Source organism: Cyprinus carpio, chromosome A15, assembly GCF_018340385.1.
Source record: "Cyprinus carpio isolate SPL01 chromosome A15, ASM1834038v1, whole genome shotgun sequence".
Classification (NCBI taxonomy): domain Eukaryota; kingdom Metazoa; phylum Chordata; class Actinopteri; order Cypriniformes; family Cyprinidae; genus Cyprinus; species Cyprinus carpio.
In genome coordinates this window covers 11,495,364-11,520,482 of record NC_056586.1, presented here as the reverse complement: position 1 = coordinate 11,520,482, position 25,119 = coordinate 11,495,364, and the positions used below count along the sequence as shown (strand labels likewise).

Here is a 25,119-nt window from a genome sequence, read left to right as displayed (position 1 = left end):
TCATCCTCCTCCAGCACAGAATTACAGCAGTCTAGAGAACAGGATCAGCGAAGCGCTGAAAACAAAGTGAAGAAATGAACAGAATAGAAGGACAAATAGAGGAGCGAGGGTACTGGGGCAGTAAAGCAGAGTTTCTTCTGGCAATGGCAGGGAATGTGGTTGGTCTAGGTAACGTTTGGAGGTTTCCTTACCTCTGCTACAGGAATGGAGGAGGTATGATACAGCCTAAATACAGATTTCATTATATCTGCACATTGCTGAACATAACTGGTGCACGTTAGTGAAGGGAGAGATAGTAAAATAGGATTACTTGGAATAAAAATAGATTTAGATGCCTACTTTTTTTTTTTTTTCAAATGTGCAGTTATTAGTTGTAGAAAAATGTTGTCAAACCATAATACTGCAACAATTAAAAAAACATTAATAGGCCATAATCTTCAAAAAAAAACTCTCCCATCATTACCAAAACATCACATTCCAAAAACACAGAACAGGTAACCTCTCCCAGCATGACCAGTCCATCACAGGGCTAACACACAGACATACACACTCAAATTACCATTTATTTCTATTTTCTGACTGCTTTTGATGCAAAAATCTTACCAACAATTTAAAGTGGACCTCAGAGAACATTATAACATTTTTAAAAAATGCAATTCATGACCCTTTTAGATAATGCATTCTTGCGCTGGTGTGTTCCCAGGAGCATTCCTTATACCCTACCTGGTGTTTGTTGTTACTTGTGGGGTGCCTCTGTTCCTGCTAGAGACGGCTATGGGACAGTACACACAGGAAGGTGCCATTACATGTTGGCATCACCTTTGTCCACTCGCTGAGGGTAAGTGTCATAAAAAATAATTATATAAATCTTAATTTATTTATTTTAAATTTTATTTTATTTTTATTTAAAAAATATGAAACACATTTGCTGTTAATTTACTGACCCTTGACCAATTAGGCTAAGATTTTTTAGCTGAAGTGAGTTTTTATTGAGTAACTTGTAGGTCTGTGCTGCTCGAGTTGCGAGCTGTTTCCAAATTGGGCCGCTAAGAGGTTGCTCACAAGTACCCCTCTGAAGACTAAATTTATGAATCGGACACCCTACAGTCTCGTGGACTTAGCGGACATGCTCACGCGGTGGCCATTGTATGTCTGCAAGACCCTAAGTGCACATGAAGTGTGCTATTTGTGACAGGGCCTTGGTAAACTGGTTCAACTAGAAGTTATTATTCTTTGTTAAAAAATACAACTGCATTAACTAATATAGTTACAACTTTTGATCTTAATAACATGCTTTTAAATGTTGAATATTAACTAAGATTAACATATGAATTATTTTTTTATTGGCAGTTTATGTTAACTATAATAAATTAACTAATGTTAAATAAAGCCTTAATGTAAAGTGTGACTGAACAAGAAAGAATAAAGAATAGCAAGAGCATGTTGTAGTCCAGATTAAAATGTAGAAAAGTAAAAAATAAATAAATAAATATCTTATTAAGTCTAAACATTTAAGTATTCAGTGCTGCAATGAACACCATACCGAATACAAACATCTGAATGGCTGTTTGAAATATTTAAATCCTGTTCAGAAATAGAAAGTAGTGCAGCTGCTTTGTTTACTGTATGGAGCTAATGGGGTAACGGCTGCATTTCTGCTGTACCATCAGCGCCAACTGCTGTCAGAGAGTGAATGTGTATTTTCATTCGTGTCTCCTTCACTCATTCAACAGTAGGCTTCTCACCCGTGTTGGGCTTGTTTACACTAAAGCCCCATCTACGAGATGCCTCTAGAACCTAAAATAATCCTCTTGTGACATGTCATCTGTATTAACCTTTCTGCAAGAGCTGCTGGATAAGGAAGCTGCTTCAACACTCTATTGTAGTATTTGTAGCAGCCATCGAGGTAGATCACGCTCTCATGTCTGACCAGTCAGTCAGCAAACACAACCTTGTCGTTAAGTTCCTGAGGGGAGCTAGGAGATTGAATCCACCTTGTCTTCATACTGTGCTGACATGGGACTTATCCACAATATAAAGGGCGATATGAGGCCCTCCCATTCAGCTGCTCAAGTCGGGCGACATGTCGTATAAGACATCTCCCCTTTGGCTTTAGCGATGGTCAAGTGAGAGAGCAATTTACAAGCACTGTCAGTCAGTGCTTCATGCCTTGAGTTTGGGCCTAACGACTGTAGAGTTGTTCTCAAACCAAGACAGAAATGCTTTCCACTCCATTCAGAGCACAAGCCATCACCCTTCTAGCTCTTTCTAACCCAAAGGATGAGAATTCACTCTGCCGGGTTCAGGCTCTAGCCACTTCCGGCATTCAGAGCAGCTCTTTGTATGTTTAGGAGGCCGCTCTAACAGGCTGCAAGTTACGAAGCAGAGACTGTCCCGCTGGATAGTTGATAGTATAGCCCTGGCTTATGCCTCAGTGTGTTTACAGTGTCCTATTGGAGCGAGGGCCCATTCCACCAGAGAAAATAGCCTCCTCTTGGGGTTGGTCCGGCGGAGGTTCTATTGGTGATATCTGGGCGGCTGCCGGCTGGTCTCCGCCATCTTCCTTCACCAGGTTATATAAATTGGACATCCCTGCCCTTCAGGCATGGATTTTGTCTGCTTAATTTATCTAATCTCCTGATATAAGTGGAGAAGGTCTTGTTATGTAGACCCCAGCCTGGGTCTCATGATTGGCTTATGCTTTTTATTGGATGCATTCCCCTTAAGCATTATCAAACACAACGGGAGAGACTGTTCGAGAGGTAATTCTCTGGTTACTAACGTAACCTTGGTTCCCTGAGATAAGGGAACGAGCGTTGCGTAGGCTGCCATGCTATAAGGCTGCACATGAATCGATAACTGTCACTATCGATCAAAAGACTCTGATGAAATGGCACTCAGAGTTTACTAATACTTATTTTTGGCAGGCTGAAGTGCCAGTTGTTCATGGAGGTACAAGAACTTGAACAAATCAGGCTTCAGCATCATAGTAAACAGGAGTTTTCCCAAAAGTGTTATCAAAAGTAATGCTCATTCCCTGATCTCAGGGAACCGAGGTAATATTAACAGGAATATCTGTTGATTTTTTATAAACACATCTGATTAGCCATTGCGTTCAAATTAGTGAGAATTCTATTTTTTTTATAGATTTTTTAGATTTCTGGATTCTTGCAAATCCCCTCTTTTTAACAAAGTGTGTAGAAACAATGACAAGATTCATTTTCAAAATTGCAATGATTGACTTAATGATAACTACAGCAACAGATGGAAAGAAAATATAATTTGTATAATTATGTGAAATTAAGCAGTGTAAATGCAGACTAATTGATTAATAGAAAGTATTTTGTAATATTGAATATTATTTTCAAAATAATGACTTATAAATCTTGCAATTCTCGCACTGTATATTGCTGTAAAGTTACTAGTTTTGCAGCACTGCAAGAGTTATTTTACATAAATTAATGATAAAAACACAGTGACTGTCTTCATGACATTAATGGCATGTCCAGATGTCCGACAAAACTCTGATGACATTTTTTTTTTCATTTATTTGTTTATTTATTTATTTAGTTATTTTATTTCCCCCAAAACATCCCCAACCAAAACCCCCACCCAACCTGTCATGACAATTCTCACTCAAAAGTTCTCACTTAAGTTCAGCTCAAAAGTTGGCAGCCCCGACTATTCCTTTAAGGCATATACTGGGGCGCCGTAAGGCTGGTTGAATCCCCTGGCTGTTTTCCCTTGGTTGTAAATGTAAAATATGCAATATATTTCATATTTAGCCCTCTGAAAATTGCAATTTGTGTTGATGAGGGCTAATGAATTCCAGTTTTGATTTTCTTTTAGTCTGTGTGTCTGTTTGCTTTTGTCAGGTATTGGCTATGCAGGACAACTGATATTGCTGTACAATTGCATGTACACCATCATTCTAGCCTGGGCGCTTTTCTACCTCACCTTCTCTTTTAGCTCCCAACTTCCATGGGCCAGCTGTGACAACAGCTGGAACACAGGTAATAATCTGCAAAATACTGTAAATAAACATTACATGAAAAAACATTATCTGCTCATGATTATAGCTGAAATTGCAAACAAAGCCAAACAAAAATCTCTCTGTCTTAGATAAATGTCTAAATCTTGCTGAAAGAAATCTGACCCTTAACCGGACAATGCTGATTCATTCTACACCTGCAGCTACTGAGTTCTGGGAGTAAATAAACACAAATTATTTTGAACATTAGTAACAAACTAAATGTTACAAAACTTTTCATTTGTATTAAAAAAAAATAATAAAATCAAAGGTTTATGGTTTCTCTCTTTCTTGTCACATTTTACAGACGCAGAGTACTCTCTCTCTCTGGAGGGATTGAGGAGATCGGTAAGATCAACTGGGAGATTCTTCTGTGTCTCATTGCAATGTGGATCATATGTTATTTTTGCATTTGGAAAGGAGTCAAATCTACAGGCAAAGTAAGCAAGAATATATTTCAGATAATATTGTAAATAATACCTGGTTCATATCCGTTGAAAGTATTCATGCCCCTTATTTTTTTCACGTTTTATCATATTGCTGCCTTATGGTAAACTGCTTTAAATTACTTTTTTTCCCTGACATCAATCTACACCATAATGACAAAAAAAAAAAAAATGGTTTGTAACACTTTGCAAATTTATTACAAATAAAAACCTGAATTAAGTAAAAATAAATATTCATACCCTTAACTCAGTACTGTTAAAGAACCTTTTCAGCCTCAAGTCTTTTTGAATATGATGCAACAAGCTTTGCACATATCCATTTGGCAGTTATCTGTCATTCTTCTCCTCACCTCTTTACCTCTCAAGCTCTGTCAGGTTGGATGGGTTTCTCCAGAAATATTCAATTGGGTTCCAGCCCAAGCTCTGCCTGGGCCACTCAAGGACATTTACAGAGTTGTCCATAAGCCACTTTTGCTGTGTGCTTTGAGTCATTGTCCTGTTGGAAGCTGAACCTTCTACCCAGTCCAAAGTTCTGAATGCTCTGAACTAGGTTTCCATACATTGATGACCATCAGCTTTTTGTTCACCACTTTAACCAAGGCCCTTCTCCACTGATTGCTCAGTTTGGCCAGGAAGCCAGCTTTAGGAAGAGTCATGGTTGTTCAAAAGTCCCTTCATTAAGGATAATGTAGACTATATGCATCTGTGAACCTTGAATGCAGCATATATATATATATATTGAATATATCTCCAGATCAGAGACAATCCTGTCTACATGAAGGGCGATAGAATGAAGGGGTATGAATACTTTTGCAAGACGAAATATATATATTCTCATCATAGTCTATGGCCACTTATATTACACACACACACACACACACACACAATATATATATATACAAACACACACACACACACACACACACACCTATAAGGTACGGGAAAGTATTCAGACCCCCTTAAAGTTTTCACTCTTTGTTATATTGCAGCAATTTGCTAAAATCATTTAAGTTAATTTTTTTTTTTCCTCATTAATGCACACACAGCACCTCATATTGACAGAAAAACACAGAATTGTTGACATTTTTGCACATTTATTAAAAAAGAAAAACTGAAAGATCACATGGTCCTAAGGTATTCAGACCCTTTGCTCAGTATTTAGTAGAAGCACCCTTTTGATCTAATACAGCCATGAGTCTTTTTGGGAAAGATGCAACAAGTTTTTCACACCTGGATTTGGGGATCCTCTGCCATTCCTCCTTGCAGATCCTCTCCAGTTCTGTCAGGTTGGATGGTAAACGTTGGTGGACAGCCATTTGCAAGTCTCTCCAGAGATGCTCAATTGGGTTTAAGTCAGGGCTCTGGCTGGGCCATTCAAGAACAGTCACGGAGTTGTTGTGAAGCCACTCCTTCATTATTTTAGCTGTGTGCTTATGGTCATTGTCTTGTTGGAAGGTGAACCTTCGGCCCAGTCTGAGGTCCTGAGCACTCGGGAGAAGGTTTTCGTCCAGGATATCCCTGTACTTGGCTGCATTCATCTTTCCCTCGATTGCAACCAGTCGTCCTGTCCCTGCAGCTGAAAAACACCCCCACAGCATGATGCTGCCACCACCATGCTTCACAGCTGGGACTGTATTGGACAGGTGATGAGCAGTGCCTGGTTTTATCCACACATACCGCTTAGAATTAAGGCCAAAAAGTTCTATCTTGGTCTCATCAGACCAGAGAATCTTATTTCTCTGTTTTTTAGCAAACTCCATGCGGCCTTTCATGTGTCTTGCACTGAGGAGAGACTTCCGTCGGGCCACTCTGCCATAAAGCCCCGACTGGTGGAGGGCTGCAGTGATGGTTGACTTTCTACAACTTTCTCCCATCTCCCGACTGCATCTTTGGAGCTCAGCCACAGTGATCTTTGGGTTCTTCTTTAACTCTCTCACCAAGGCTCTTCTCCCCCGAAAGCTCAGTTTGGCCGGACGGCCAGCTCTAGGAAGGGTTCTGGTCGTCCCAAATGTCTTCCATTTAAGGATTATGGAGGCCACTGTGCTCTTAGGAACCTTAAGTGCAGCAGAATTTTTTTTGCAACCTTGGCCAGATCTGTGCCTTGCCACAATTCTGTCTCTGAGCTCTTCAGGCAGTTCTTTTGACCTCATGATTCTCATTTGCTCTGACATGCACTGTGATCTGTAAGGTCTTATATAGACAGGCGTGTGGCTTTCCTAATCAAGTCCAATCAGTATAATCAAACACAGCTGGACTCAAATGAAGGTGTAGAACCCATCTCAAGGATGATCAGAAGAAATGGACAGCACCTGAGTTAAATATATGAGTGTCACAGCAAAGTGTCTGAATACTTAGGACCATGTGATATTTCAGTTTTTCTTTTTAAATAAATCTGCAAAAATGTCAACAATTCTGTGTTTTTCTGTCAATATGGGGTGCTGTGTGTACATTAATGAAAAAAAAAAGAACTTAAATGATTTTGGCAAATGGCTGCAATATAACAAAAAGTGAAAAATTTAAGGGGCTCTGAATACTTTCTGTACCCACTGTACAATATATATATATATATATATATATATATGTCTATATATATATATATATATATATATATATATATATATATATATATATATATATATATTGTCTTTTAAAGATGAATTCATATTTTATTCTGCTCTCAGTGTCAAGATTATTATATTACTGTATTGTGCCTGGAGGTGGTGTATTTCACAGCCACATTTCCTTACGTGATGCTGCTTGCATTGCTGATTCGTGGGTTGACTCTTCATGGAGCTCTGAAGGGTGTTGTGTTTAACTTGTACCCTGAACCAGCCCGTCTTTCTGACCCACAGGTAACCCCATCATCTGTCCTCTGTTTGTATGAAACCTTATAACCAAATAAATGCAATGACTACTTTGTATGAGTATTCTTAGTTACAACATATTCAACATACAAAGCTTTAAAATATCAGAATCTTAAAATATACAAATTGGGGTGCTGTGTTTGTGTTTAGGTTTGGATGGAGGCAGGAACTCAGATATTTTTCTCCTACAGTGTGTGTTTTGGCACTCTTATTTCACTAGGCAGTTATAATCAATACAATAACAACTGCTACAGGTTAGTATTGGTATTAGTTAGTATTAGGGTGACCACCTCCAGTCAGACAAAATGTGGGACAAGTAGCATGGTAAAGTGGGACAATGTGGGACAGACGTAATAATTTTAAACTTAAGATATATTGTCTATCTAATTTACCAAGAAACATTTTTTAAACCACCGACTAAAAGATTAAGACACTACCTGACCCAAAATATCACCCAAAGTTTCTACAACTTAAGGCATAGGCCTAGGCCTATAAAAGACAAAACACTAATTTTGCAACATCTCGTCTTTATTGGGACTATCAAATTAGTCAACTGTCCAAAGGACCAGGCTTTACGAAACTAAAAAATGCTCTCAGTGAATCAAATTCACCTTAAAAATACAAAGACACAAAAACATATTAGGCCTAGCCTATTTAAGTTCAACAAAATATAAGGCCTAGCCTATACAGTGCAAAATATTTAGGGCTTGCCTATAGAAAGTTTAACTATTTCAGTGCAAATAAGGTAAACCAAAATCATTTTTGATAAGAATGGCTATACTTTGATTTAGAATAGGGAATACTCACCAAGATTAGGCTAGGCCTACATGTTTTTGTGGAGGAAAATTATTGAATCCACTGTAGATGGCTTCAGCACATTCCTGCGTTTACTGATGGAGCGTCCAGCAATATAACCCACTGGCTCATTATTCTCATTATAAACATGGTCAAAACTCAGACTTTGCTTTAGTTGCTGGTGCAACCAAAACGTTAACACCAAATTCAAACCTCCGCTCCACCTAATCGAAACACATCACGTTCATTTACATCACAAACCGAAACACAACACATAACCGCTCATATACCAACAAAACATAAACTAAACCACAACACCGGCTCGAGCCCGTGTAAAATGATATAAATTAAGCCCGAACCCGATGGGTCCCATTGGGTCCCGTCGGGTTCGGGCAAAGATCTTCAGCTCTAAAGTGCATCTTCTCTTTCGTTCGTGGCCACACTGGCCATGGCTGCTTAACCTGACCGAACAGCGCTTGCGCTCTCCAATTTGAGATTGTTGACAATGTTGAGGAGGCGTTCGTGTACCAGTCAACAGTTTGATTGACGTACGACTCAGCCTATCGACAAACGCTTTTATTGCTCTCCTCTGAACTATTGGACATAAGTTAACAGTACGCCTATGGACGTATCCGTGTATTTATTAGGCAGGGTCGAATGAAAAAGCGGGACAGATGCTCAATTTGCGTGAGGCGGGACAAAGTTAAAAATCAAATAAAAATAAGATCTAAAAATCTAAAAATGTTCAATTACGTAGTATTGGGATTAAAAAAATAAAAGAAAAAATTAATGAGTGCATAAATGAATAGCTAAATCTGATGTATTTATGTGTTTGTATAATCTATGTCTATCAGGGACTGTTTGTGGCTTTGCCTTCTGAACAGTGCCACCAGTTTAGTGGCTGGCTTTGCTGTATTTTCAGTCTTGGGCTTCATGGCTAATGCGCAGGGCGTCTCCATTGAGGAGGTAGCAGAATCAGGTAATGAAACATTTCATGAAAACACATGAGGTATTATTTGACGAGTGAAGACCAAATTAAATTAATGACTAAACAGTAATCAGATCTCGCTTTTTCTCTCTTAGGTCCAGGACTAGCATTCATAGCTTATCCACAGGCAGTAGCTATGATGCCTCTCCCTCAGTTGTGGGCTGTTTGTTTCTTCATCATGATTATTTTGTTGGGCCTAGATACACAGGTGAGCTAAAACTGACACATACACACATATTCATTTAGAGCTTTTGGATGTATATTAAATTGTAATTTATAACACTAAGGCCTGGTTTCACAGACAGGGCTTAGGTTAAGCCAGGATTAGGCCATAGTTCAGTTAAGACATTTAAGTATCTTTTATAAACTTGCCCTAGAATAAAACAACAACAACAACAAAAAAAAAAAAAAACAATACTGGTGTGCATCTTGACACAAGTCAATAGTACTAACATATTTTAAGATATGTCAGTGCAAGTTTTTTACTGTTAAAACAGAACAGATATGCATTTTAGTCTGGGTCTAGGCTTAAGCCTCGTCTGTGAAACCGGGGGTAAAACTATATTTAAATAAGAATTTTGGGAGACATTGTTGTTGTTGTTGTTGTTGCTTCAAGAATTACAACTGCGGTAAAGTAAAATTAAAATAAAATATCTTAAAGGGGTGGTTGTAATATGCACTCAGGCTCAGATTGGTTAGCTGGCCCAGTATGTACATTACACACTAACTAAAGTTAAAAAAGTGAAAACATAATCAATCACCTCTTTAAATATAAAGTATTTGGACACTTCAGCCACACTTAAAATGTAGAAACTCTAAACAACTGTAAAAGTAATGGTTTAAACGACTCAAACAACACATTTTAACAGAGTAATTACTTCAAAAATGTATCCTATTGTAAGCAGCATGGGTCCTGTTTTATTTCTAGTGATAATGGCTTACTGACCATACCTTATCCCTTACAAATATCAGTAACTGAAAAAATACAAGAAATAAGCAAAATAGGTGAGGTACATGTTATATTTCTTGCAGCGTTTTAAGTTATTAGCACAATGAATACAAAATTAATTTTATTGATATTGGTGGATAGATTATATAATATTACGCTTATCAAAATAGTTTGTGGTTCTAATGTAGGGTTATCCAATCCAGCTACTGGAGGGTCAACATCCTGCAGATTTCAGCTCCAACCAGCACTAACAGACTTGCTTAGAAGTTTCTAGTGAAGCCCTAGATTAGCTTGTTCAGGTGTGTTTATTAGGATTGTAGCTAAACTCTGCAAGACAGTGGCCCTCCAGGAACAGGTCTGGACACCCCTGTTCTAATGCATTTGTGTTGCATCCTTCAAAGTTTGTTGGAATGGAGACTATAATTACATCAGTGATGGACATGTTCCCCATGGTGCTGCGTAGAGCTGGTCGCCGAGAAATGTTTGTCCTGCTCTTCTGTCTCACTTGCTTCTTCGGACAACTCATCATGATTACAGAGGTCAGAGAAGTGTGTGTGAGAGTTAGAAATGAATTTTAACAAACCTTTATTAAATAGCTCCAAAAACAAATACAATCAGTTACAAAGTAAATGTTATATTATGATATACAAATTTTAATAAACCAAAATATGTTAGGTTACGCATGTAACATGGTTCCCTGAGAAGGAAATGAGACTCTGCGAGACACCGCATGTGTGTACACACATCAATCTCAGATTGCCTTGAGCATATGGACATAATAACACAGTAAAGTCTGTAATCAAGACCAAAAATAGACTCCTGAAATGCACCATCAGATACTAATTGTCTGAAGACTCACAGGCTTGATGGAGAGGTCTTGTTCCCTTCTCGATGAACCGGGTTACATACATAACCTAAGACATACCCTTTTCGAATGGACCTTGACACTGCACCATGGCATTGACACTATGGGAACATCAATACCAACACTGCCACATCAAGGGAAAGTGACTGTACAACAAGGCTGTGGCATAGACAATATTGTTGAGTCTAGAAAAAGGACCCTGGATCAACCAATTTGTGTGGAGAGGTCCAGCTTGCCGCAGCACAAACATTAGGCAAGGACGCACCCCTAGCTTCTACTGGAGTAGGCCCTAAATCCTAGAGGAGAAACCATTCTGCACACCTCATAGACTGTCCTAGCATTCCTGAGGTGGAGGAAAGAAAGCTTGTAAAATGACTGGGTGACCAACCGCAGAAGGAACCTTAAAAGTATAGTCCGGTCTGGGGTGCAAGATAACTTTGACCATTCAAGGAGCAAAGTCTAAGCAGGAAGAGGCTACTGAGAGGGCTTGCAGGTCTCCCACCCTCTTGAATGAGGTCAATGCTAGTAAAAGAGCCACTTTAAGAGTCATAATCTTCTCTGACACTGAGTTGAATGGACACAAGGGCTCAAATGGAGCTTCTTCTAGTGCTCCCAGGACCATTCAGAGGTGCCAGGAAGGAATTTGTGGCCAGCAGATAGGCCTCAGCCATCTGGCACCGCAAAAGAACCGATATACCAAGGGGTGCCTCCCAACAGAAGCTCCATCCAAAGGTTCATGGCTGGTGGAAATAGTGGACACAAAGACCTTCAGAGTAGCAGGGGCCAGCTGAAAAGCACTTTTGGAGGAACTCCAGCACTGTACCGACCAGGCAGTTAACTGGGTTCAAGTGGCATTGCTCACACCACAACTCAAAGAGTAGCCATTTCAAGGCATATGATTTTATAGTGGAAAATTTATTTTCTAGTTCCAGAGCTCAGAATTGTCTCAACAACCTTGCTTGAAAGACGCCTCAGGAGCCAGACACAAAGCTTCCACATCTTCAGCCAGAGGTGTAAGGGAGTCACTGAGGCATATCTGTATGCCCTGAAAAACCTGTATGAGGAGCTGGATGAACCTTTTGAGTCTTGTTACATTATTGTATCCAGAAAGCTGCAGTCTGAGGCCTTGAGGAAGTGAAGCCTTGACAATATGTTGTGATTGGTGCAGCTTTATCAAGGGATTGGGTGTAAGGCCTACTTGTTCCCAAATAGTCGTGGCCCATTGAAGCGCTCACCCAGACAAAAGGGAAATGATGAAGGCCACTTTGGACCACTCAGTAGGAAAGTGATTTGGTTGCAACTTCTAGAAGAGAAGCAATTTTTTACATTTGTTCTCTGAATCACACATACATTTAAGAAATGATCATATGATCAAATGTAGCACGGATTCTATGCAACATTTTATAAATTAGGCCCCTAACTTCAGATCTAGAGAGGGATTCACCAGGGAAGAACTACAAGCACAATTTTCAGAGTGGTTTCATTTGGCATGCCTCATGAAGACTGTGGGAAAAGCAGTAGGAGGTTCTTGAGAAGATAAGAAAGCAACAAGAGTTTTGATGGACTTGGAAGCTTGCTGGAGTTCAGATTTAGTTGGGTTCATGCTTGTGGTCCAGTCTTCTCTCAGGAAGATTGTATCACAGAAGGGTGGTACGAACCCAAGTGCAAGGATCTTTCATTGAAGATACTATAAGATACACAGGTGAGTACCAGAAGAGAACGTGTCAGGTTACATATATAACCATGGTTCCCTGAGAAGGGAATGACGCACTGCGTCCTCTAGACGTTGCTATGGGGAATGCCTTCAGCGTGACCAGTGCCTGGAGCATACATCTAAACAGGACAAAGGCCTGAGCTGCATACCTTACACAACTTACCTGTTAAGGGCTGGGCTGGGACCCCCAAACCTAGGGCAGAGCTCAAATGCTTGGAATCAGAGGATTCCTTTGAGGGAATACAGCCAGGTGTCTAAAAACTTACCCCGGAACCTGGCCTACTAGGGGGCTACCGCCAGTTCTGAATGTGTCTGCTCTAGAACTGGCTCGACAGATCCTTGGTAGCAACACCCTGCTTCAGAAATGTATCAACAGGGAAACTTAAGTTGAGTGGAGCCCAAGGAGAAAACCGAGGCTTAAACCAACTCAGAGAAAGGATACGAGTCTGACAGCGCGTAAACCTTACCATACAGGATTTTAGAGAGCATGCAGAATTCTTAGCATGCACACTTACCACAAAGTGGACTTTAGAAAGTGCACAGAAGCACAGCGTGTGCCCTTACCATAGCATAGATTTAGAAACACCGTTACTAAGGGGCAACCAAAGCTGTCCCTTAGAAAGCCTAGGAACCCTACGTGACTGTGGCATGCCCAGGGAGCATAACTGTGGACACAGGGAAACGCCCTGGGAAGCAGCGTGACATAGATAATTCAGAGGGAAGCACTGCTGAGCTCACCAAGATAACCAGCTTAAGGGTGGCAGTGTCCTGACAGCACTGCTGAGCTCACCAACCCAGCGGAATTTAGATTCTTAAACAAATCTAATAATTAACAATCTCAAATTATTTTTTTTTTAATATTATTGACCTGGAATTTAGATTGTTATACAAATTGGTTGCTTGACCATTTCTAATAATTATTATTCTGACATTTCATTATTCTATTTATTCTTTAATATTATTGTACTCTTTCATTCGGTTGCTCATGTTGCTCAAAGATATCGCTTTGGCCTCTTATGGTCACATTCTCGTCAGACTTGGTTATTAGACAGAGGTAATTGGCTAATACTTTAGACGGCCGCTCCTATGCTTGCTCATTCTAAAAGTACTTTTAATTAGCCTCCAAAGATTTGTACACACTTGAATAAAGCAACATTATTTCTAGTCAGAGGTCACAACCACTACTATAGATATAAGCCGACCAACAATACTTTCCCTGATAGTAGTTTTGGTATGGTCGTGCAATGGTTCCACATGTACACTTAGCTAGAGTTATATTACAATAAACAGTGGATAGGCTCACCTTATTTAGGTTGGTCAAACAACATCCAGTTGACCTAAATGGAAATTCCCTTTAAGCCCTTACAATCTAAGTACACTGAAACTAATACCAAGTGTAGGCCGGATCTCTAAAGATACAGTTGGTGTGCCCTATGCTTCATCTGTAAGAATTACAGAACCTTATTACAGACACTTTTGTCTTCTGAGATGGACAATACACACACAGTGCATTAACTTACAGACATCTGTCTCCACATCCCACTGAGAGAAAATGTGGGAAAAACTCTCTCACATATGCATCAGTTCCTTATCATCTCCTTCCTTCCCCTTCCCTTTCCCTTTCCCCTTCCCCTTCCCCTTCCCCTTCCCCATCCTCCCTCCACTTAGTTCACTCAGAATGGTCAATAGTATAATGTTCTACATAAATAGGGGAGCACGGCCATGTCCAGGGAGCAGATGATCGCAGATGGGACATCAGAAATGGGATCCAGCTTAGAAGGGGATCACACATGCCAACAGGGAACAACAGGGTCCCAGCGTAGAGGCAACTGACCAAGGAGGCGACAGGAACTGGCCTAACACTCTGTATTTTTGCACATGGAGTTCTTGGAAGTAGCACTCTCAGCTCTCAAGCTGAGGCGGGCCCTCAAAGCACAACTGGGAGTGATAGGCTCACAGCTAACCGTCGTAGTGAGGGGAGCACTTCCAAGCTTGACCACAAGGCAGCACTAGACTAGAAGGGCAGTCTAGCAGGGCCCAATGAGAGACCATCAGCCAATGCAGATGAGCGCAGTTTTAATAATAAATCCCATTTGACCAGGCCTAAAGAGAACCTGTAGAGGCAACAGGACCAAACAACCCTTTCTCACCTACAGAGCTACTGCTCCTCAGAACCGAGGCACTCAGGAATGGTTTCCTCAAAAACACCTCTCACTCATACCTCAGGGAGCGCAGCATACTCAAGCCCACTCCACGAAGGGGTGATTCACTGGTTCAACCATAAGGGCAGTGTGACAGGGAGACCCCTTTGTCCTAACTAAGGATGTGCGGGTCTAGTCGACTAGTCGACTAAATGGTACAGCTCCTATTAGTCAACACTGAAAACAATAGTCGATTACACGACAGAAAGAAAAAAAAAAACCTTGATTATCATTCAAATTACCATCATTTTATGTTACTATCAAAATTCCATTGTTACATTTAAAACATTTTAAATAACAAGTTAAAAGAAAACATTTGAAAAATAATACATTCATTTTAAAAGTGTTTCGGGATGTACACTACATTGTTACCTCATGCCTCGCATGAGTTTTTTCGTGTCAGTTGTGGCGAGCTCAAAAGTGACCACGCAAAAGACGAGCAAAGTGTGGGATTATTTTGAATTAGAAGGAAACTGAAAAGTGTAATGTCAAATTGGCTTACAATAACTCTACTGGAGCGATGCATAATCATATTCATTACAGGCACATAGGCGTTAGCTTAGAGACTAGCCAAAGCCAGCTAACCTCAGTCACTACAGCCCACCGCTGCTGTGATCCCATCCACGCCGTCTATTCCTCGAAGACCCACTTCGGTGGTGCTGCGTGATGTCCAGACGCTTTCCGAAATTCTGTTGGCTTGCTATTCATTATCTCTAAGTTTTTTCAAGTGCAGGAATATGTTTCCATCACCCTGTTTTAATGCGCATTTTGAAGTATCGAATGAGAAACGAGTGATGGAAACAGCAAATTTTGAATAAAAATCCCTTAATTCACAAAAAAGTTTTTACTCTCGCTTGAGGTGCTTTTTGACTTGTGCGAAAAAGGATTAATGTAAATAATGGGAGATGGAAATGCATTTTGCGAATAAATTCCTCTAAGCGCATATAAAAAATATTTGACTTTGCTCAAATAGTCGAGAAAACTCTACCATCAAAGTACTGATCTCGTTCCACAGCATCTGAAATGTTGTTATTGTCATTCTGAAATGCCTGAGCAAAGTCTGTCATATAAGTATTTCTGTATAGTGTCTTACACGACTGAGTTCCAAAACAGCAGCATGCATCCGCCTCCGAAAGCAATGACATCATTTATTGTGTTTCGTCTGCTTGCTCTGAGGTGCAAGTAATTTATCATATATGGAAATTATTATATTCAATTCTCCTAGTTTTCTTACTGATATTTAGTGCCAGTTTAACAGGAAGTGATGATTTTAAACAGTGCTTGTTTGCATTTGATAAACAAGTGCAACTTGGATGGAAACCTTCGCTTTCATGTGTTTTGTGTGATATTCCACATTTCGAACGTAAGTTTTTAATGCTATTCCTTGCAAAATTTAGATGGAATATTTGGCCTCATGTTATATGAAAGATGAAGAATTCGCTATTCATTGATTTTTCATTGTTCTGAATTTCTTTTTGATAAATTCGTTGAGTGTGTTTTTGGACCCGCCTAAATTAAATGATGATAGCCTACCTATTTGACCTATTTTTAGTGGAATTCATTGAGGGAGTCAGTATTTAAAAGCCGTTTTTCAAATGTATATACTTGATCAAACAGTTCATACTTTTCTATTTTGGGGGTTTCTTGTTTTAGAAGTCGATGGATCTGTTTACGGCTGCCACGCATGACTTAAGCTCACGGGTATCATCTGATGGCGAAGTCCGAAGAGCACTTGGGTCCGGACCATCAGTAAGTAGTTCTATGGGACATAGAAACTAACCAAAAACAACATAGGTCCAGCATGAGAGACTGTAACATGAGAGGCTCCTACCTAACCTCGATCAGGTAGAGGGGATGGTGGCTTCAAGGGAATTGAGGGGACGAAGATGAGAGCAGATGTTAAAACTCTGAGAAGATGCTCAGGTTTTACTCTGGTCCATACGAGAGCACTGAGAACACCTTGTCTGGATCCCCTCCCTCAAATCTTGCCTGTTACCCTTTGACTCATGCCTCCTTTGAGCCCTACCCAAAGGCATGGGAGGGGCGCAAGTCACGTCACTAGTCTTCTGTGCCCACCTCTGACCCTTAGATTGAGACGGGCCAGGACCCCTCTGTTGTTCAGGCTCAGACCTGGACCTTTGTGGAATGAAGGATTTAAATGCAGCCAAGCACATCATGGCCTCCTTAAACTTCTCAACCACCGTCTCGACAGAAGTGCCGAAAAGCACAGAAGGGGATACTGGCGCATCAAGGAGAAACCCCTCCTCTTTCGTCCTGATATCCACCAGGTTCACCCACAGATGGCTCTCCGTAATCACCACGGCTGCCATAGATCTGCCAATGGCAGTGGCGGTCTGCTTAGTGGCACGTAGAGCAAGATCTGTGGTGCGACGCAACTTAGCCATCTCATCAGGGGATAAACCCTTTGCCTTTATCCAGGCCTTTCAACAGGTCAGCCTGATAAACCTGAAGCACTGCAATGGTGTGCAATGAAGCTGCTGCCTGACCTGCTGCTGCGTACACCCTGCCATTCAAACGAGATGTATCTTGAAGGGGTTTGGATGGCAGGGAGGGAGCCTTAAGAGAAGAATTCTCGCCCACAGAGATATAACTGGCTAGCATCTCTTCAATAGGGGGCATCTTCTCATAACCGTTCTCACGCATCCCCTCAATATTGGCATAATTAGTATGCTGAAGCCTTTGGATGTGGGATGAAAACTGAGTTTTCCAAGCCTTCTCGATCTCCACATGGAGATCAGAAAAAAATGGAGCGCTCACTTGAGCTGGAGGGTTATGATCAGAAAGATAACGCTCAACAATCACTTTCTTAACCCGCTTCCACAGCAAGGCAAGCCTCGCCATGCCGCGTTCTATAACCACAAGCAACTCAGCGTACCCTGCGTAAGAGGAATGAGAGGACTCAGTCTTAACCTCTTCGTCCTCATCCGACATCTCTTGCTCTTCCTGGCTTCGAGCCAGCAGAGCACTAGCCACTGGATCAGATGATGTAAGATAAATAGCATTGTCATCCAGCAGCTCACTCTCGTCCAAAACTGACGAGCGCAAAAGGGAAAGACCCTCTCTCAACTCCTCAGGCAGGTCCACCTGCGATCACCACAAACTCATTTTCCTCCATGCCCCAGCAGTGGCGGGTCCTGAACTGCAGGGGAGCTGATGGCTGTCCCTCTTTCCTCGAAAAGAGAGAAAAACAATAGCGAAAAGTGAAAAAAGGTGGAAGTTGTGACATTTGCCAAGTATGGTAACCCATACTCGGAATTGGTGCTCTGAATTTAACCCATCCAAGTGCACACACACAGCAGTGAGTAGGGAACACACACACCGTGAACACTAGGGTTGTGTACCGAAACCTGTACCTATGTAACCGGTATGAACCGAACCAAATCAGAATGCAGATTTCAGTGCCTCATTTCGGTGCCTCTTAAATGCCTGAGCGATTAATTGAAATATTTGTCCTGGTTCTCCGAAATGTACACAAGAAGCATGGGCATCGCTAGGCTTTTTTTAGTGAGGCTATAGCATTTAGCACCATAAACTGTACACAAATTCGCGATCGCCTCAGAGTCAGTCCCCTTAAATTTCATATGAAAACGGCGGCAGACCTGTCTCCTCCCCGTCTTTCAGTGTGCTCTTCAATCCGCAAACCGCGGCGGAGCAGCACAAGCAGACTCAAACAGAAACAGAGGACACAAGGTGTGTTTATTAATAGATTGTTAGAATATCTGTATCTGTGTAGTTCTTTGTCATAAATACAGTTTACAAAATGTCACAAGGGAGCAATCGTTTTCCCATCTACTGTAAAGTTTTTGCTTCATTCACCGCTCATCACACCACAGCTGTTTCCTCCAGTGAAAATGTAGCCCTTAACAAAAATTAAATCATACTTATATAAAAATAATTAAAATAAATATAATTTAAACATACACTACACATAAAAAACCTTACAAAAGTTATTATTCACACCACCAAATAAACCCCAAAGAATGGTGTTTGACCAGTTATTTATATCTTTTGCTGTAGTGTGTCAGTAGAAAATATCAGTTTACATTTCAAAACATTCATTTTGCCATTAAATTTGATAATAATTTAGTGAGATATTTGAATGCACAAGCAGTCTGACAACAGCCGGTGCTCCACATGGAGATCTGATCTCACCATCATCGAATCTGTTTGTAATTACATGAACAATCAGATGAAACTGAGACAAAATAAATCCAATAGAACTGTGGTCGTATCTCCAAGAGGCTTGCAGAGACCTTCCTGCAAAGCTACCTGAAAAACAATGTGCAAGTGTACCTGGACAAAAGCTGTTTTAAATGCAAAGTTTGGTCACACCAAATATTGATTTGATTTAGTTAATAGAAGTTAATTGACAAATAAAATCCATTTATGACAATATCTTTGAAAGCATCCTTACTTTACAGCATATAAAGTGCCTAAAACTTCTCACAGTACTGTAGCTTTGGAGGCAGGTTTCTTAAAATGTCTTGAAGACATTGCTACAGTTCTTCAGGATTTAGTTTGTCTCAGTTTCATCTGTTTCTTCATGTAATCACAGACAGATTCGATGATGTTGTCAATTCAATAATCTCACTAGATTATTATTAAAATGAATGGCTAAATGAATGTTTGGAAATGTAAACTGATATTTCCTACTGACACACTACAGCAAAAGATATAAATAACTGGCTTAAAACCCTTTTTTGGGGGTGAAAATACTAATGTGCCTAAGACTTTTGCACAGTACTGTACTTTACAAACGACATTGTTGCTACTTCATAAAGAATGACCATACAGTTAGTCACAGAACTGATTAAAGACAGTGACAGACAGCACTCATTTTAACTACATATCAGAGTGATTGACAGAGATACAGTAGAAACATTACGTGTGGTTTTGTATTAAATATTGACCCAGATCGTGAAATACATTTATTAGCCTTAGGGTAAGGGAAGCACAACTTGGGAAATGAGAGCATCCAAGGAGCATGTGAATGCTATGGATTTATTTTAAATATTTTTAATGCTCTTTAATGTTATCCACAGTATTTTGTGGCTCTTTTTTTTTTCTTTTTTTTTTCTTTTTTGAAGTATCGGTTTAGGCACAGTTTAGGCACCGGTACCGTTTTAAAAGTATCGATATGGCACCAGTATCGTAAAAAAAAACAATCGATACCCAACCCTAGTGAACACACACCTGGAGCAGTTATAAGCTACATCACCCAGCAACCAATTGGGGGTTCGGGGTTCAGTTCCTTGCTCAAGAGCACTTCAGCCATGGGTATTGAGGGTGGAAGAGAGCTCTGTTTATTCACTCCCCCACCTACAACTCCTGCCAGCACTGAGACTTGAACCTGCAGCCTTCGGGTTACAAGTTTGACTCTCTAACCATAAGGCCATTTCATTGAAAAACGCTCACAATGCACACAGATTGTCCCCTTGAGGACATCGCGCATGTGCTCTTCACCCAAACAAAAGACGCAAAGATTGCGTGTATCATCAGATGTCAAATAATGAGGACACAGATCCACACACTTCTTAAACATCTTACTAGTGCTCGGAATGGTTTAAAGAGGAAAGATCATTTTTACCGGAATGCACACTTCAAACAAAACTGTCACAAAGACGAAGAAGAGGATGATGTGTTCTCCCGGCGCCTTTTTATACTGTGGTCACACTAGGTAATGACATCATAGGCTGTCGCCGGCCAATGTTATTGTCGTGTTTAGATGTTTGCTTCAGGCACTGGTCACACTGAAGGCGTTCCCCATAGTGACCTCTAGAGGACGCAGTTCGAAGTTCCCTCGGAAGGGAACTTAGAAATGGAGATGCAAATGATTTATGTAAAGGTTTTGGCTATCAGTCAATGATGCCCTCTATTGGTAGGGAACAGCAATATCTCAATCACTGCCTGATTGTAGTTTAGAATTCAATGAGCATTTAAACTCTGTTATAACTCTGAAAATAATAACACAAAAAACAAAACTAGCCATTCTAAATATTAACAATGAAATGACAAAATGCTTAACTGCTCAACTATAATTAAAGCATATTTATAACCTTGAAAGCAATACAGTCAAACACCTTTTTCCAAATGTTCTACTGCAGTGTTTCCCACCTGATTCAACTCATCAGCTCAAACACCGCACATTTTAGATGTCTCCTTATTCAAACACACCTGATTCAACTCATCAGCTCATTAGTGAAGACTCCAAGACCTCAAATGTGTGTGTCAGATAAAAGAGAGGCACCAAAAGCGTGCAGTGTTGGGGGTTCTCCAGGACCAGGATTGGGAACCAGTGCTCTACTGTATCTAGAGCTGACATTTTGCATTGCAACCTGCAGTGGGGGATGTATATATTCCAGTTGTTTGACAACTATGCCTGTAATGGAGCCTGTATTCTGTTCCTATCTGTGTTTGAGTCTCTGGCCATGGGTTGGATTTTTGGTGAGTTGTACCTTAACAGAGAGTCTATTTATTATAAAAAGAAAATTTAAATACCTAATGTCAAAGACTGCAAAGTAATTGTTCAATTCTCCTCTACATACCATAGGGGCTGAGAGGTTGTTTGACATCATTGAAGACATGACAAAGTCACGACCCAACTATATATTCATGCTGTGCTGGAAATACCTGACTCCTCTCGTGTCCCTGGTAAATATCTATGTTTGGGATTCTCAGATGCTTATACTTAGTCAAAAAGTCAACAAATATCTTACCATTTTCCTCAACTGATTTTAAACAATTATTTAAACCAAGGACAGTGCTCTCAGTGCCAGGAATTCAGATCAATAAAGTAGTTAATAGTTAACTGTTTAGTTTCCCTCATGAAGTATTGTACACTATTCTGATAACAAGAAAGAATTCACATTAAATTAGTGTCAAATAAATGACAATTTTGATTATCAGGCAAGTATACGAATTAAAAAGCATGTTAGGTCCATCTGATCATGAAATAATAATAATAATAAAAATTATAAAATAAAAAAGTCCATATATAATTCATCAATACCTCATTACTATCTATGTGATCATTTTTATCATATTATCTGAACATTTTCATTGATTTCATACAAATTAGTAATAATAATTTGTATGAAACCAATAAAAATGTTCTGTATATTATGGACTTGACTTGACTTGACTCTGTTCCTACTTTTTCTTTCTCATTCTTTCTTCACAACATATTGTCTGCTCATTCTCAGGTGTCTTTTGTTTATTCTGTCGTGGAGACCAAGCCTCTCACTTTTAACCGCTGGTATGTGTACCCAGACTGGGCGCATGCACTAGGCTGGTTACTGGCCCTGTCCTCCATTCTGCTGGTGCCTGGATGGGCGCTAGGCCGAATGTGTTCTGGGAAAGGAACCCTGAAACAGGTGAGGATGAAGATACATTCATCCATCACATATATGCATCATTTGTACAAAGCCATTTGCATTGCATTCGAGGTATACATTTAATCATGGCCGGACTTACCTTTGGGCTTGACTGGGATGCACCCCATGAGGCCCACCTTGTAGGGAGTCCTGCCTTTACCCTTTTATGTTTGTTTGATTTTTTCAGTTATATACCAGTCAGAAATTATTAGCCACATTTCCACTGTGCATGCAAGGACACATGTATTGAGTCGCATTTGTACCAATTAATTTGTCATCACATGGATACTTTAAACAGCTCTATTAATCCTTTAGCCCAAAAGAGCAGACATTTAGAAAGAAAATTATAAATGACCATATGTTCAAACCTCATTTCTATACAGAGGACTCTATATTTTCACTAAATTATGCAGTCTGAAGTTCTTAAGCGCTCTTTCACTTGTCTCACTATCATCACACATAGTGGGGCAGAAATGTCATCAAAATGATTTAAAAAAAAAAATAGCCATTTAATGAGTTTCTATTTTTATAGCCTATATAGGAGTTAGCTTATCACACAAACAAGAGTCTTGTTTTTCCAAATATTTGCACAATCGCAAATGTACAATAAACAAGAAGTTACTGAGTAACTTTCAGACACAAAATTCGTTTGTGAAAAAAGATTTGCTTTGTCAAAAAGAAAATAGAACAAACAGCAGAACAGCTGCGTCTCCGAGCAACACAGTGTTCTGTTCCTCAGTGGTACATGGACCAGTAAATGATTCAATTAGGCTATAAGTTAAGTTGTTTGCTAAGTTAAATGAATTAGCATTTTAAACAAATCGGTCGATTTAAGGATTCAACTTATTCATTAAGACTTCACAAGAGCCACTCTACTGGCGGTTGTAGTTTCATATTTAAAAAAGTAGCTTATTTCATTTTTGCAATTATTTAATATTTCTACACTAATATGTTATATTTAAACCAACATGTCTTTTATTCTGATTTAATTTATTGATTAAATTTAAGAATCTGACATAAGTGGGCAAAGATATGACAATATACATATTTTTTTATAATACATCTCTGACTGATTTTTTTTTTTATTTTTATTTTTTGCTCAGTCTTATTTCAGGGTTTTGATCTCTCAAATGAGAGAACACATCTTGTTTTTGTATTGTAATGAGAGTTTAACATTACATCTAAACTTTGACTAGGCTAGACATGTTACAAATTAATTCAACTATATATGAACAGAAACAGCAATTCCAAGGGGAACTAGTTACAATTTAAACAAAGCAAGCTAAAAACACTTACTAAAAAATAAATCTACCTTAAATTCTAATGTTGTTTAATCTTTGTCTGTATTTCTTGACAGCGTTGGCACCACTTGTGTAGTCCTGACAAGAACCTTCCTCTTACCTGTAAGCAACGAGCTAAAACCACAGGATAAAACTTTCACCACAGAAGTGGAAGACTTAGTTAGGAGTTTAGTTTTTCAGAAAGTTCTCTCAATATGCTAAACATATATTTACTCCTCTGGGCCACTTTGTCAACCTATGTCATAAAGGTCATCAGGGCCCCTCAGCTGTGTGACATTTTTTTTTTTTTCTCAACACATTTGCTTCATTTTCTATCTCTTATATTAAAGAATAAAGTTGGATATTGTATGAACTTCTCTCCTTCTCTCTCTGATAAAATGCACTCATTATCTATACTGGGAAGTGCCTGATAAGAGTATGAGCCTGAGCTACTCAAACTTGACGAAGTTCCGATTAGCGAGAGTGTGTAAGATATTTCCATTTGTCCTAAACACCAGTGCAGAGAGAAGGAGAATCCAGAAAATTACCTTTTATATGTTTAGATGATTTTAATATCACTTAAAATACAACTAAGATCTACATTGCTATCATTGCTATACTACACTGAACAAAATTATAAACGCAACACTTTTGTTTCTGCCCCCATTTTTCATGAGCTGAACTCAAAGATCTAAGACTTTTTCTATGTACACAAAAGGCCTATTTCTCTCAAATATTGTTCACAGATCTGTCTAAATCTGTGTTAGTGAGCACTTCTCCTTTGTGTTAAGTTATGTTTTATCTTCTGCGCATGTGCAAAGAGCACCATTTTGGATTAGCACGGGTTTTTTTGAGTTAAGTTCAGTCTTGTATGCGGAGCCAATACAAGACTGAACCAATGCTCTTAAGCAAGCTTTCTTTGAAAAGAGCAAGTGTGGTTCTGGACATTGCAAATGACAAAGCAACAGTTTAAACAACCCATTAACCTTGAACTGACGTCTTCAGGACATTATTGTGTGAACTTGAGAGATGACAGTCATCTAGGTGAAAAGGAGACAAGTGAGAGCAAAACATGAAAATGAAATTCTTGCTGTGACAGAAAACATGACAACAAAAGAAAAGGAGAGAGTCCTTTTGAAATTACACAGACAATTTGGACATGCTTCAGCTGATAGACTGCAAAAATTACTGGCCTGCTCAGGTAATCATGATGATGAAAGCAACACTATCCTCAAGAACATTGTTAAAAACTGTGATACATGTAGCAGATACAGCAAGCCAAAACATAAGGCTGTAGCGGGTTTGCCTATGACATCAGCCTATAATGAGACTGTGGCTGTGGACTTACATGAGCTTGAGCCGGGAGTATGGTATTTGCACGCTATTGACCACTTCACACACACCCAAAAGAGATAGTGGAGCACTTTATTCACTGCTGGATAAGTGTTCATGGTCCTCCATGCAGACTGTTTAGTGATAACAGAGGTGAATTTAACAAAGATGAAATGAAGGACATGGCTGAAAAGTTTAACACTGAAGTTAAAACAACTGCAGCATACAGCCCATGGAGCAATGGCCTCTTAGAAAGTCACA

General features: G+C 39.6%; 1 protein-coding gene across 1 annotated transcript; it reads left to right on the top strand.

Moving 5' to 3' along the window:
• LOC109072113 (sodium- and chloride-dependent GABA transporter 2-like) lies at positions 1-24,136 on the top strand. The gene is made up of 14 exons (XM_042770995.1): positions 1-213; positions 704-838; positions 3,876-4,013; positions 4,123-4,210; positions 4,338-4,470; positions 7,194-7,328; positions 7,491-7,594; positions 8,990-9,114; positions 9,219-9,331; positions 10,474-10,611; positions 21,215-21,317; positions 21,424-21,524; positions 22,076-22,246; positions 23,604-24,136. Exons 1-14 carry the CDS (start codon positions 75-77, stop codon positions 23,676-23,678), a joined length of 1,698 nt encoding a protein of 565 aa, XP_042626929.1. The 5' UTR covers positions 1-74; the 3' UTR covers positions 23,679-24,136.
• The last annotated feature ends 983 nt before the right edge of the window (positions 24,137-25,119 follow it).

What these genes read in the sequence shown, in the direction of transcription:
- LOC109072113 (XM_042770995.1), top strand. Translation starts at nt 75, where the DNA reads ATGAACAGAATAGAAGGACAAATAGAGGAGCGAGGGTACTGGGGCAGT. An exon ending in TGAGGAGGTAGCAGAATCAG is followed by an intron (nt 9,115 to 9,218) that starts GTAATGAAACAT and finishes TTTCTCTCTTAG; the next exon opens with GTCCAGGACTAGCATTCATA. An exon ending in GGAAAGGAACCCTGAAACAG is followed by an intron (nt 22,247 to 23,603) that starts GTGAGGATGAAG and finishes ATTTCTTGACAG; the next exon opens with CGTTGGCACCACTTGTGTAG.